Source organism: Galendromus occidentalis, unplaced genomic scaffold (genome assembly GCF_000255335.2).
Source record: "Galendromus occidentalis unplaced genomic scaffold, Mocc_1.1 scf7180000076870, whole genome shotgun sequence".
In the NCBI taxonomy this organism is placed as follows: Eukaryota; Metazoa; Arthropoda; class Arachnida; order Mesostigmata; family Phytoseiidae; genus Galendromus; species Galendromus occidentalis.
Genome location: NW_003804859.1, coordinates 314,610 through 328,643, shown reverse-complemented (window position 1 = coordinate 328,643; position 14,034 = coordinate 314,610). Strand labels below are relative to the sequence as shown.

Below are 14,034 nucleotides of genomic sequence, written 5' to 3'. Positions count from 1 at the left end.
CGCCATCGTGTTGAGAAATCCTTTTTTCTGCCTGAGATTTCGCGACGAACAGAGGGAACAAGAGGAGTTAGGGGGAAACTGTGACTCGCGCGTCGGGGCTCGCAGATATTGCCCTCCCTCTATCTGTTGAGCTAGCTAATCACGCATCAGGGAGAATCATTGATCTCTTGCAAAAGGGTACAGCCGAAGCCGCTCGATAGGCGCCGGCGAAGTCATGGAAATCAAGATGAGCTCCGGCATATATGGTCAGTATGGCTCAAGATCGTCGACAACTTCAGGATTATTGAAGTCCGTCAAATCATAGGATGTGGAGCCCTCAAATATGAGGTCAATCTTGAGTCTATGCTGGACCTAGGAAAAAAAACACTATGGATCGCATCAATGTACGCCACCCGTATTTACAAAATCGGCTTAGCTCTAGAAACAAAGTGTTGTACACTTTCTACGGTAAGACTTCCAGGAGCCGATTCCGGCAGCTTTCGACGGAAGTAGTTCTCGAAGCAGAGTGGAGGAGCTCCCTAGCTTTCTCAATCGGGTCCGAGACCCGAAGGAACTTCCAGACGAGCTCGCATGCCCGTTGATTCCGACTCCGAGTGTACTGTCCGATTCCTGCGGGATCAATTTGGCACCTCACACGATTGAGCACTTTGACTTTGTGCTCTCCCTCTTACGCTCTCGGCAGCGATTGGCTTCGTCGGCGGTTCCTGAGGAAACTCTCGAAAATACTGTCCGGTAGTTGAGAGTTCAGGGTTTCCGGCAGGAAGAAAACTAGAACGGTCGCCAAAAAAGATCCGCTACCGACTATAACGAAGCACCATTTCTGGTTGGACACCGATGCGAGCGCCTGAAAGAGAACGACACGGATAAGGCGTCGGCCCCAAGATCGACGCAATCCTCTCAGAGGATGTCGGTGGCGTAGCGGATATGCCCAATGCTGGATGAATCCAGGTTTCGACTGCGTACCAAGTCTCGGATGAAGGGCGCTAGCATGCCTCCGATTCGTCCGACTGCGAACGCGAGTGCAAAGCCCAGGGATCGTATGTTTGTCGGCAGCAGCTCGAGAGTGTACACCCATTTGATGGACGTCGCCACCGTCAGGAAGAAACGAGTTACAGAGCTCAGGGCCAATTTCAGAGTTGGCTGTTCTGAAATTACCGAGGTTCGAGCTTGATTCAAGCTCTCGACCGTAAGATGAGAGTGGATTTCCTTTCTTCGCTCAAGTCGTGCTTGAGCGATCTGCTTACTCAATGAGAGGAACGCGGTGGCGATCGAGCAGGCCGAGCCGATCGCGAGGGAGCCGGCCATCGACGATCTTCGATTCAGGAACCTCAGAAGGAACATGCCGACGATTCCTGCCGGAATCTCGGCCGCGGCGCCTATCGCGAAGGTGGTTCTCGGATCCAAGTCTGTTGGAGGAGAGGCAATTATCATCATCATGGATCACGATGCCCGACGATTATTTTCTCCCCAGCGCATGACCCGAAGAGCTCCCGGGAATTTTACGTCGCGTCGCGGTTCACCTGGGATGTGCGCCGAAAGAAAAATATCGGCGTAATAGATTCCGTTTTCCACGAGCCAGTAGAGTAGAATGATGATCAACTGGCGCCTCAACCTCGGATTGCCGAGCAACACTAGAATTCCTTGCGATTCCGAACTCTGTGGCGGAGGGATAATCGCTCAGTATTTTTTCTTCACTCCTGGATCATCGCGGTCAATCAAGCGCAGCCACCTCCGATGGAAATTCAAAATAGATTCCTACCTGCGATCGTTCAACGAGGCTGCTCATGACGTACGTGAAATTTGGAATCGAACGGCGATTGGTGGTGAAAATCGAGTTCAACACTTCTCGCGCTTCCAGAGTTCGCTTCTGATTCACCAGCCATCTCGGAGACTCCTCAACAATCCTGGAAGGTCAGAGGGGGTGTGTCTCGACTTTTAATTCCGAAAGGGGTGAGAACCCTCAAATTTCGAGGCTCTGACAGCGTAGGATGCAAGCGATTCCACCCATCACGGTCGCTCGTTCATTAACTCAATGAGATCAACATAAGTTAAACGTTCTAAATCGTTGAGCATCCCTAAGATGACTCACAACAATGGTGGTAAGATGCACAGCGCGCAAAGACCGCAAACGAGTTGGAAAAGTCTCCACGAATTCAGAGCCTGACTCACGAAAGGCACGGCTATTGTGCAAGCTGCGAAGGCGATCGTGAAGCCGACGTTCATGAGGTAACGGTCGCGAGGCAAGAGGAGCTCCATGACTGAAATCAAGAGAAGAAGAGACCGATCAACAGATGATCGCGTATAACATCATCAAACATTTCGGGGGTACTTTCGTGAACGCCTCGGATATATCCGCCTCCGTCTAGAGCTTGAGTATCTAAAGCATGAGATTGCAAGCGGAGAACTTCAGAATGAGGAATATTATAGCTCAGCTCACTCACAGAGAGCAGCGCTAGTGACCTGGATGCCAGCCACGGCAGCGGCTTGTACGAATCTCAAGAGATTGAAAGCCCACAGTTCAGGCACCACTGAAGATCCGATGGCGAAAACCGCGAAAAGAATCGTGCTCACGAGTAGGCTCTTGCGTCTCCCCTGCCTGCAACCGAGTCCGCTCTTGAGTTCAAATGATTTCGCCTAGACCATAACTGGGCCCGGAGATACTATGCTCCCCTGCTCGAGTTTCGCCTCGAGCTAAATGATGAGTTTTAGCATAGTATTTATTTTTGTTAGATGATAATGGGCTACTATCTACCAATCCGAGAGCAAGCCGAAAACGATTGCGCCTACGAAGCAGCCCGCGAAGACAAGGGTCTGCATCGCTGAGCTGATCCATCGCTTCTGACAGACTAAGTTCCACTGAAAGATATCGGAGAGAAAGGTTACGAGAAGTCCGACAGAAGCTCACAGTCTGCTCGAAATCCGACGCCATGTCATGATAACGAGTTCTGCGGAAAACCTCCTAAAGGTGAAGAAGCTGAGAAAAAAATTCGAACATTCTTGTCCATTCCCGGCTTTCACCTCAGAGCTGATATCAGGTTCCCGGAAAAACGGGCATCGAGAGCTTGTCACAAACGGAATTATTCACCCGAACAACAGGAAACTGTAGAAAAGAGCGAATCAGAAACAATCCGATGTGTTCGTTCCTGTCGCCACTTTACCATTTTCTCGCGATCGCTGACTCATCGACTTGGATTTCTCGACAAAATCGCGACTATTTCTGACGTATCAGCACAGACACTTCCATTCGCGTCAAACTAATTCTGTCCTTCAACTGGCGGGACATGTTCTGTGTTGACAGTTTGAAATAGGTACCCACTTCCGACTTCTACTCGCTTGAATTACGACTCCCATCCGACACAGCACGTTGGGTCACTTTAGTTTTCACTTCCCACGGACCGGAGGTCGTTCCTAGTGGTGACTTTGATCGATAGATAGTCGACGAAGTTCCTTCCTCAGCTGGAAAAACTTACGCGCCTTGATTGAGAGACATTCCGACTTACCTCGGGTACGACCGACCAACGAGTCTCAACTGTGCCGTACGTGAAGTTCACGCAATCCACCCAAACCGAGGTGTCGATATGCGTTCCATTCGTCGGATGGACGAGGCATTCCTGGACACTCTTGCCGAAATGAATGGACTGGAAATTCAGAGCCGAACTTCAAACGAGTTCCTTGCGCAAGTCGATCATAATAAACTTCTTTCCATCACCCAACAGAAGTTGGTCTGCACATCTAGTCTGTAGAACTCCAGTCACGGTATCCGATAGACATCGTGCCGGGCATTTCCCCTTACTTCGGCGAAGCTCCCTCCGGTGCACGATACGTTGAAATCTCCCGTCAGAAAATCGATGCCGGTCAGCGTCCAAGCGGATGGCAGAGCCCGTAGGACAGTGACCAATAGCACGATGAAGTGGTAAATGCCAAACTCGCCGATCACGTCACTTATGTCGAGCAGCATTGTCGTAGCGCTTCCGTTACCAACGTTGTTATTTTTCTCTCCGCTCGCTTTTCGCGTGGAAAAAATCGCTCAATAACTCGGCCTCGGTCCCGAGCACAAGATCAATCGTGATTCCCACCTAGAACCATGGTATCACTCCAGAACGACGGTAGCGTCGGAAGCACAGACGGAACCACCATGTCGCTAATAGATGTGATGGTGTAAGCCACTGAATGTTCTCCTAGCAGAGCACAGCGAGTAATCATGCCAAGGAGAGAGCACTTGACGTTGATCGCGGCACCGAGCCGCCGCCTAGTTTGACTTAGATTCAGCCACTGATACGAAACTCCGCGATGGATTCGACTGTCGAGGCAAGGGTAACTCCGAATTTACCACAAGTGTTTCGATCCACAAAGATATCCCCCCTGACTCCAGGTCTCCAAATCGAGGGTCTTCCCCAGCCACAGCTCGATCCTTGCTCGTTGAGCACTCGGGGGCTTCCGGGTATCGGATCACAGTCCCGCAACAGGTCTCGGTCCTCCGGAATTTCTCGTGGTTAGTCGTCGATCTACGGGAAGCAGGTATACGGTGCGCAAGACCCCAATCGACACACGTCTCTCAGCGCTCGTACCGGCGATTAATTCTCGATCCGTTGAATCTCTGTTTTTCCCTCTCATTCGAGCTGGAGAGTAAGACGGCGACGGCCGTATGCACGGATGGACGAACTAGCCAGTTTTGACGCACGCTCAGAACGACTGACTGACGGACGGACTGACTGACAGACCGGTCGACCGACCGACCGGCTCTCGGATACACGGACTAATAAGAGACGAGCGAACGGACGGGCGAGCTCTATCGCGCGCCGCTAAACAAATGTCTATGAAAATAGCCTTTGAGAAAGGCTTCGATAAACAGAACAACGCGCCGGTCTCTCGCCGATTCGTTGCTCACTCACAATAGACGGACGCTAAACGCAAAACCCTCACGCCGCGCCGTGCGTTGTCGACTGCTTGCCTTTGTGGTGGCTGCTCGAGAGGCGGGCAAGGCGGGCGGCGGAGTAGACATATAGATCGCCTCCGCCCGTGGGGAACGGTCCTCTCTGCTCTCTCTGAGGAAGAGAGTGAATTCCTCATGAACCTCACTCGTTCTCCGGTCGGGAATACGACTCCCCGCAAGAATGACGCCATGCTATCTCGTCCGATGCACTGGTAGCTGCAGACGTTCACGCGAGGGAAAATGACATTCGCCGCATGAATCTAGCGAGGGATTTTCCTCCAAGTTCTTCTCTGAGCCGAAGGGGGATAGTTCGATCCGCCCATCGTGGACGGAGAAGGACACTCGGACATCGAGCGGAAACGCGAAATGTATCAAACCATCTCCCGTCTCGAGAGCTTACGAGTATACCAAGAGGGATCCCTGTGAAAGTGTTTTTGTTCGAGGTTTACATTACTCGAGTCATTAGGTCATCCTTAGTCATCAAGTCATGGATGAACTTCGATGCTTCATCATTTCATCATTGTGGCTCTATGCTGAAGAGAGTCGGCTCCTTCAATCTGTCGTGTCGACTTATGTACATACATAAGTCGCGGATAGAGAGTTCGTGTTCTCGTCGCGATGACTGCCGTCTTCTTCAATCTGCTCACAAGACGCGAGTCGGGCTCCAATCGGTACTCTCTCCAGGCCATGAGCTCCTGACGCAATACGACAGGAGAAAATCGATGCTTCGGCGGGTCGAGAACCAGACGGGGCGTTCAATTTCCAAATGGCATGGTCGGCCTGCTCTGACGGAAGACCGCGGCAGATTTCTTCCACCAAATCTCGGGTTCGTTCGGAACACGACGGCCTATCCGCGCGCGCGTCGAGTGCGGAGCATGGGAGCTCGGTCTCTGATCTATTTCTCTCTGGAAAACGGAAAAACTCGCCTCCGCCGTTTCGCAGCGTGGAGCCCCGCATAATGAACACCTTGGCAAGCTTCAGGGGTCAAAGCCACGCGGATCCCCCGTCGGTCCTCTCTCACTCAGTATCGTGACTCCGGGCGGCCCGCCAAAAGATATCCGAACGAGTCCTCCGCTCCTGAGAGAGAAGCGCTTCCCTCAGATTTCCTCCTCTCCAACGAATGAGCTGAGAGGAGCCGATGTTGACGCTAGCCGCTCACTCAACAGTGGCCCCCATTTCCTGAGCAAGTGTGAGAGAACGGGGGAACGAAAACTCATCAGGATTACTGATGGGGTTGCACCGGTGACCGCTGGGAGCGAATTCTGTGAAAGGAGGATGGAGATCGAAGTCGAAGCTGAGCGTCCACCGTCTTCCCATCGGAATGCTTCTAACCCCCACGGCGACGGGACCAGACCGAAGAAAGGCCGAATACCTCGCTCGAAAAAGAACGCAAGCGCGGAAAGATCTCGGAAAACTCATTCAAAACCCAAGATATTCCGGTTGCTTCGTTCCCGCGGAAGGTTAGTGTAGCTGGCAGAGAGGTCGACCGAGGGGTCCGAGAGTCCGAGGCTCCTGCGTCGAGAAAAGACGGACATGGGTCCCCCAGACGCAGGGTTGATGAATTTGGAGGGACTTCACTCAGCACGCTGCATTTGGAGCAAGTCGAGTTGCGTGAATTGAGAGAGACGTTGGGACTGCCCAGAGAATCGAGAGGAGACCTGAGCTCCGAATCGAATCCTATTCATCATGGGGTTCGAGTAGTCTCAGGGCGAGAATCTCTGTCGCGAAAAGCGCGTCCGAGAATCACTCTAATTGAGTCTTCCCTTTGCAGGCTGTCGGACTACAAAACAAAACTCAGTCAATATCTGTTGGGCTTAATCAGTAGGAATGCTTTCTGCGCGTTTCTGTCGAGCGCTCTGCGGAAGTCGGAATTGACTCTCCACAACGAATTTATCCTCGGGGTTGTGCGCGAAGTAAGTTCTCCTCACGTGAAGCGATCGGAGCTCCGCTGTCCATCGCTCGGCCGGTCGTCCTAAGCCTCCCATGAATTTTATTATTTCCGAACAAGGTGCAAGCGCCGAGCTTCTTTCAGCGTATTTGATGATTCTCTCATCGGTCTCACGTGATCGACCTCAGTATCTAATACAGGGTACCTCTTATTTTCGCAGGGGCGTGGGAGGAAGGAGAAGAGGGAAAGATCGGCTGACGAGGACCAAAACTCTTCTTCACAACTCCGCAATGCATCGGAAGAGAGGATTCCCCAAGGGAGCTCGTGTGAGTTCCCCAGGGATCGGGATGGGTTTGCGAGACCTCACCCCGTCGCGAAGACAGAACAGCCTTCATGGCGGTGTCATGAGAGGAGCAGCAGCACGAACGGTAGATCCCTCGAAACTGGCGGATCCGGCGAACAGACAAGAGACCTTCGGAGTCCATCCCCCTGCGCCTCGCCAGCTGGGAGTGTTGCACTCCCTGAGACCCTGATGAAAAACATTGAAGGTCTGGACGAAAGCTCCCTCGAGAACTTGCTCCGGGAAACCTCAATGATCTCCCAACTCCTAGAGCAGAACGACATTCAGCGAGCTCAACTCCCTCAAAACCAAATATCGACAGGATCTTTCATACCCACCGATAACTCATTTCATCATCAGTTCCAATCGACTGCTCCGCAGACTGCTCCTGCCGACCTAGTGCTCATGGGCTCGCATCCAACCCAGACCGACGCAAGCCTGAGCATTCCCCTCTGTTGGGGCACGGAGAGTGACGAAAGACATTTCGGAATCTCCGTTCAGCCATCTCGTTTCGATCAACGATCGAGGGTCATTCCAGCTACTTCCCAAAACTTCGTCAACCAATTCACTTATCCTCAATCAACAGACCTAGCTCCAGTGCAGGCTGGTATCTGTGTCAATCAGGAGGCAAAATATACGGGCGACCATCACCAGAACCAGGCCTCGTCTTCGAGATACGGGGTGTTCGCGGAAGCTTTCGGTGGCCACCAACCGAGAGTCCCCGACGCTCCGAATCGTTCAACGTGGTGGCACACGATTGACGCCCCCCTCCCTGGCCGGAACTTCCATATGTTGGGCGCGGAATTCAATGTGACCAGCCACGAAAAATCGAATATGTGGGCACAACAGTTCCTCCAATCGAACGAGGAGAATGATTACATTTACACATCATGAGCTCTAGACCTGTCAGCGCTCGTCTCCATCACGAGGGTCGAAGAAAGCGACATCAAGAGCCCTCCTCGTGTCGATTCGTCCATCGACTGGCTCCCGTTTGGCTAAGTCGCCGCTCCCCGGCCGAAGTTTGAGGACCATTTTGTGGGATGAGAGCGCTTCCACGTCGATTTGCTGCCTATTGCAGCAGGAAAGTGACAAGCTACCGCGATGGATCATGTGAGCGAATGGAGTCGGGGACTTCGTGTTGTGAATAATTGGCTTTTCGGCCAGTCTGGCTGATTCTCGCATTTAGCGTCGGGAGACGAGGAACACGTCAAGTCATCCGCGAGGATATACACGGTACGGCTCCGGAGCCAACGAGACCTGATAAGGTGAAACAGTCGTGAAATAATGAATTTCGAACTGTGTCTTGGACCAAATAAGAGCGCACAGCTTTAATTAAATCATGAATCTCGAAACGGTACTCTAATCAAGAGTTCAGCGAATTCTACATCTCACATCGTCGACGTAGGCCGACGGATCTCGCATCAGAGGAAACGGGAGATTCGACTTTTTGTATACGAGCGGGAGGTTTGTTCTCCTGGAACCTTGGTCTTCGTGAATAAAAAGAGGGTGGTTTGTGAATCTCGAACTCGAGGCGGAAATCTTTTTCGAGAGGCCGGCTCGTGACTTGCTCAGAATGAAATCCGATTCGAGGAGGTCGATGGAGTACGGCGTGGTTTGTCCTTCGGGGTGTGGTTCCGGAGTGTGGCTTGAAATCTCGATCGGAACCTCATCTTGAACGGGCGCGCCCAGGGCCGGAAGAGGAAGAGGCACTTCAAGGAATTCAATCTTCTGCTATGGTCAGCAGTATTTCCGGTTTTATTCTTCACATTCCGACGTATTTACAACTCAGAGGAAGTCCCTCGCTGGGCCACCAATCGAGAATCCGGTCAATCAGGCGTTTTCCTTCAACGCATTGAACGCGTCGAGAATCGAAGCCGCAACCTGGTCCGTCGGAAGATTCTCATCTTGCTTCTCATAAAACTCGACCAGATCTTCCAGGCGCTTCCGGTCGATTTGAATAATTCTGCGAAATGAAAAAAACAAGCGTGAATTCAATCGTCAGATAGCGGAGTGGTGGGCGGGGTGGGCTCCGCGCATGGGGATCCACAAGATCTCAATGCCCCGGGGCGCACAACTGTGACCTAGATCGATCTGGCTCTCCACGATTGACGTATTCCTCCATTTTCGAGAGAAGTCCAGCCCAGAGAAAAGTATTCGACCTTGAATCGGAGAGCACGAACTTCGAACCCTGCGCGATCCGCCAAGGAAGTCGAAATCGAGCACCTAGACCAGGGGTGGGCAACTCACGGCTCGCGAGCCGCAAGCGGCCCCTTCCGGAATTCGCGTTTTTCGAATAATTAATTAGCTACCGAATGATCCATCGACACGCTGGATGCGGCCCGCGGTTGCGGCCTGCGGGCCGCGCGAAGTTGCCCACCCCTGACCTAGACCATTTCGACCAGGGGTACGACAGAGGAACCGTTCGCTTATCGGAACGAAGAGGAGCCCTAGCGAGCTGATCCCGCGCAGCGAAGAAATCGCGGATTGAGGGTCGAGCTTTCGCGACGAATCCGATATCGATTGGTGAGAGAATGAAGCGTTCGGAGCGATAAAATTGTTCTCTTACTTTTCGAGTCGTTCTCCATGGAATTTCAATACGGCGTCAGCTTTGATAGCCAGCGCTCTCTGCTCGTCTCTCCTCATGATTGCCGTGTCCATTTCGTCTTGGAGAGCTTTGACTCGGAGTTTCAGATCCTCAACCTGTCGGTAGCAAAATTCATAGCTTGCTCCGTACGAAAATAGGCTCGGCATAGCGCCGACATGCATGAAGCTCCCCCATAGAATAAGTCGCTTCGAACAGGATTCGGGAGGTACTGCATGATCAGGGGGACTCACCTCTTTTTCTGCGAATTTGATGAGATTGTCCGTGTTCTTGAGCGCTTGGCGCTTGCTGAGTATTTCCGCGTCCTTTTTCGCCAAACGAGCTTTGTAGAACTCGATCTGCAGAGCAAAAATCATGGTCGCACTCAGCTCGTTGTCAGAGATCACTCTTTTGTTCCTGGATGAGGTTCGAGATGATCAGCACAAACTAATCGGAATTTCTCCAGAAGGCGAGCCTCCCTCACCTGTTCATCGACCGCTGCCTTGTCCTGCATCGCAAAGTCCACCGCAGTCCTGAGTTCATTTTTCTTCTCGGTGAGCTCAAACAACTGTAGCTCCATCCGATTCTGGAACTCGGCGATCTACAAAAAGCATGGATCAATGATGGAAGTAGTATAGGAAGAAAAAGACACCTCAATGATTCCAAGGAGGAAACCAGCTAACCTTTTTCATCCATCTGTCCTCTTCGATCTCAAGGGTCGCCAAGAGCTCTTCGCTCCGTTGAGGCTCGCTGATGGTTTCGGTCACCTGCTCTTTTGTTTTTGGAAGCTCCGCCGCCGTCGGGAGCTCTGCTATCGCGGCCGCGATGTCTGCGCAAAGGGACTCGATGACACCCTGGAGAATTCGATTAGATCCTTGCACGAGTTCGATTCGGGAGTTGACTTCGTTTATTTTCTGCTGGATGACATTGTTGTGTTCTTCGAGGTCTGCGGAGCAATATCTAGGGTGAGAAGACGCATTCTCTGAGTCTCGGAAAGTGAACTAGAGAGCACGGGTACGATCGACGCCGAGGGATCCGGGAGCAGCTCCAGTCGACGGCTTCCGAACCAGATAATAATGATAACAATATAATAGTAGCCCATCGAAAGAACTCTTCCTGCGGCTGAAGACTTTGAGTTTCGCGCACGAAATGAGTCCGGACTCCGGACGCGAACTTACCTTTGGACTCGGCCCGGATCTTCCGAATGTCTTCCCGCGAAATCGACTGAGCGTCGACGATCTTCCTCGTTTCACTTATCTCTTGCCTAAGGCGGGAAAGTTTCTCTTTCACGGCAACGATCGATTCACGGATTTGACGCAAGTCATCTTCTTTCAACTGCTTTCTCTGTTGCATCTCCATCTGCAAGAAGGGCAAGCCTTGAAGGTCACCCGTCTCGAAGCCACTTCACGGAAACATCGTCGATGTCGAATGGAAAGGGGGGCTTCGAGTCGTCTGGTTCCTGAATTAATCTGAGACCTACAATAAACTTGCAATGATTTTCACATTCTTCCTGTACGCTTTCCAATTCGGTCTGTTGTATTTCCAGCGCCTGGAGCAACGCTTCACTTTCTTCTTTCTGGGCCAGGACTCGCTGGTGCTCCTCTCTGGAAGGGACAAAGGGTGTTTCGGAAAAAAAGCTCGGGTACCTGACATTTCGAAAAGTGTCCAATGGATCTGAGTCGCCCCAGGATCGAATTCCGACGGGGGAGGCCGAACTCGACAAGAACGACGAGGAACGGAAAGCTGACCTGATTCCGTCCTCATCGAGGATTCCTTTGTTCCGCGCGCAGAGTTCTCGGATTTGTGTCTGAACGTGCGGACTATCCACCGTAACTCCCTTAGCGAAAGTTGACTGAGCTAGCATCTCTATCTGCAGGTCGAATTGATTTGGAGTTTCGTCTCGTGAGAGAAGACGGATGGCTTCTTGATGATCGCAGTCCATCCCGATAGCGATGTCCAGCAAGAAGTCAAGTATACCCATTATCGGACCACCTTTGGAGCTGATGGTTTGTATAGTGGACTTCATAACTTTCTGTGGGTACCCGAGACACTCCATAACAATCGGCACCTCAAGCTCCATCCAGTTGTTGCCCGACGGCGCGGTGTAGTTGGAGAAAATGCATCGCATCAGAGTCGAGAAAATCGTCTCGAATTGACGCGATGTCAACTTGCTCGACGTCAATATGTCGGTCGGAAAGTGTCTCTGAGTGAAGAATTCACGGAGGCGTTTAAATGTGGTCTGGATGAACTCTTCGTTGAAGACCCGGGGATCCTTCTGTTTTGCTTGACCATCTGTGAATCCATACGCGAATCAATTAGTGGACGGGAATCAAAAGCGCCCCTTGGAGTATTTTCGGAATGCTTGGCACATCGGCGGTAAGACGAAAATTTATCGACTGGAGTCCCTCCATAATCTGCTTCGCTCCCCGAATTATCGTCCAGCATTCGATCGCCGACCTGCACCGCCGGGATTCGTCAATGTGCTCGACGTCGATAAAGTTCTTCCCAAGACAAATGAGTCCTCGCCTTAACACTCACACTGTGACATGCGGCTGTTCCCCACAGAATTCCGTGTCGTTTCAAGAATAGTCCTATTGCCGAATCCTCTCCGCGTTGATGAGGGAACACCGGACGAGCCCGGAACATGACTTTCGCGGGGTTTTATAGACTTCCGCAAATTCGCTGCGTTACTTTTGCGATTCATCTTATGTGGTTCACTGATGCGGCGTCGGTTTCACAGCGATCAGACATGGAGCCAGCTACCCGGTAGATCTTTGAACGCAACTTCCGATCTTCGCACAATAATTCGATCAGAAGATTCAGATTGACAGTTGGAGACGACGACCCGCGCCATCGTCGGCCAAGACGAGCTCCTTGATAACGAAACCACTCCAGGATGTTTGGCGGCACTTTTGAATGGAACCTGCGACAGACCTGGGTATCTCAACCGCGGACAAAAGAAGAAATCGGATCCGGACTCTGTGGTGACGATAAAATCGAGCACGATCAAGTCTTCGATTCGGAAGACTCAGGGCTCATATCAAGCCCGGTCGAGAGATCAAGGAGTTCGAAGCGTGCCTTCAAAATAGTTATTCCATGGCCGCCAATACCGGTCTCCATACGTCATGTATGTACGTTGATTGACTTCGATGGACTTAGAAATAGGAGGTGACGTACAGGTCACGTCGTCGGGACAGAATCGAGCTGCCGATTCGTGCTCCGGTTTAGGAATTCAACGTCCTCACGTGCTGCACCGCAAAAGACTGTGCGCGCTCTCTCCCAACGACCGAACCTCAGCGATAAGCCGTGAGCGAAGTCCCTTCATCGTCTAGCCGCAGCTTGAGACCTTTAGACGTGGTGAGTATCGTCAAAGTTTCGAGCTGAATATGTTGTAGAATCGAGAGGGCTCGAGTGTCCAGTCCGGAGAAGTGAGTTCGGGATCCGGTACTTAGGTTGCCCTGGGAAGCTTTTGAAAATACAGGAGAACGAAGACGTCACCGTCAGCTCTATGAAATCGCATGACCTGAGACCTGAGTCCAGACAAACCCTAAAATTCCCGGTGTCCATCAGAACAGCGAGTGTCCTTCGGCACGAACAGAAGAGACAGAAATAGGTACAATTTCAATCCTCGATGACGACAATCATACCGCCACGTATCAGCTACCCCGGTCGGCCTTCTTGTGAGAGAAGAGGAGCGTTCCCTCATCCGATGCATTCGTCCACGCAGATTGGAACTCCGCTCCGGGGTTCTCGTTCGCCTCGCGATGTATCTGCGCTCGGAATGTTGTTCAACTCTACACCTATGCCAAGGGATGAACTTGCACGTACAAAGTAAACAAATCGAGTCCCCGAGGAGCTATGGTGACGAAGGCCCCGACGGAGTCTTCTTGATAGCCGGGATGGCTCGCCTACCCGATGCAGAGAGAGATATGAAGAAGTTGAACGCGGCTTGCGTCGAGTTCTACGTTCAGCAGTTACTGTCAAGCTGTAAGACTGGTGACTTCCGGACTTTGGGGGATCATCCGAGGCATCCGAAGCCCAAGCGAATACGACTCGACGATACAATCATGTGCGTCGAAGCGGGTACTCCATCTATGAGAGTCGGCAAAGTCTGCGAGTTCAGAGAGAACTTTTTGAAGAGGCGTCCTCCTTCGAGTATCTTTACCCCGAGATACATGTTTGGTTTCTGCGACGAGTCGCTGCCGAGGAGTGATAGTGTCATGACACTGTTCGGTCCGAGATTCAAAGCCGTGTACAGGCCGATCGATTATTAAGAATTTTGAGGACAACGG

The 14,034-nt window shown here is 51.8% G+C and overlaps 2 protein-coding genes across 2 annotated transcripts; both read right to left on the bottom strand.

The window, feature by feature from the left end:
- Positions 1 to 383: 383 nt before the first annotated feature.
- LOC100901817 (organic cation transporter protein) lies at positions 384 to 4,334 on the bottom strand. Its single transcript, XM_003740265.2, has 10 exons — positions 3,794 to 4,334; positions 3,501 to 3,638; positions 2,753 to 2,856; positions 2,442 to 2,596; positions 2,090 to 2,258; positions 1,760 to 1,904; positions 1,521 to 1,656; positions 1,245 to 1,406; positions 964 to 1,145; positions 384 to 844 (listed from the first exon to the last, which is right to left on the bottom strand). The coding sequence occupies exons 1-10, from the start codon at positions 3,956 to 3,958 to the stop codon at positions 668 to 670; spliced, it is 1,533 nt and encodes a 510-aa protein (XP_003740313.1). The 5' UTR covers positions 3,959 to 4,334; the 3' UTR covers positions 384 to 667.
- A 4,657-nt stretch (positions 4,335 to 8,991) lies between these two features.
- LOC100901674 (eukaryotic translation initiation factor 3 subunit A) lies at positions 8,992 to 12,801 on the bottom strand. Its single transcript, XM_003740264.2, has 9 exons — positions 12,281 to 12,801; positions 11,491 to 12,034; positions 11,223 to 11,346; positions 10,921 to 11,101; positions 10,426 to 10,688; positions 10,227 to 10,343; positions 9,997 to 10,101; positions 9,728 to 9,861; positions 8,992 to 9,124 (listed from the first exon to the last, which is right to left on the bottom strand). Exons 1-9 carry the CDS (start codon positions 12,444 to 12,446, stop codon positions 8,992 to 8,994), a joined length of 1,767 nt encoding a protein of 588 aa, XP_003740312.1. The 5' UTR covers positions 12,447 to 12,801.
- Between the last annotated feature and the right edge of the window lie 1,233 nt (positions 12,802 to 14,034).

What these genes read in the sequence shown, in the direction of transcription:
- LOC100901817 (XM_003740265.2), bottom strand. Translation starts at nt 3,958, where the DNA reads ATGCTGCTCGACATAAGTGACGTGATCGGCGAGTTTGGCATTTACCAC. An exon ending in GGTCACTAGCGCTGCTCTCT is followed by an intron (nt 2,259 to 2,441) that starts GTGAGTGAGCTG and finishes TCTTGATTTCAG; the next exon opens with TCATGGAGCTCCTCTTGCCT. An exon ending in TGCATCTTACCACCATTGTT is followed by an intron (nt 1,905 to 2,089) that starts GTGAGTCATCTT and finishes CTGACCTTCCAG; the next exon opens with GATTGTTGAGGAGTCTCCGA.
- LOC100901674 (XM_003740264.2), bottom strand. Translation starts at nt 12,446, where the DNA reads ATGAATCGCAAAAGTAACGCAGCGAATTTGCGGAAGTCTATAAAACCC. An exon ending in GAACAGCCGCATGTCACAGT is followed by an intron (nt 12,035 to 12,280) that starts GTGAGTGTTAAG and finishes ATGGATTCACAG; the next exon opens with ATGGTCAAGCAAAACAGAAG. An exon ending in AGGCAGCGGTCGATGAACAG is followed by an intron (nt 10,102 to 10,226) that starts GTGAGGGAGGCT and finishes TTTGCTCTGCAG; the next exon opens with ATCGAGTTCTACAAAGCTCG.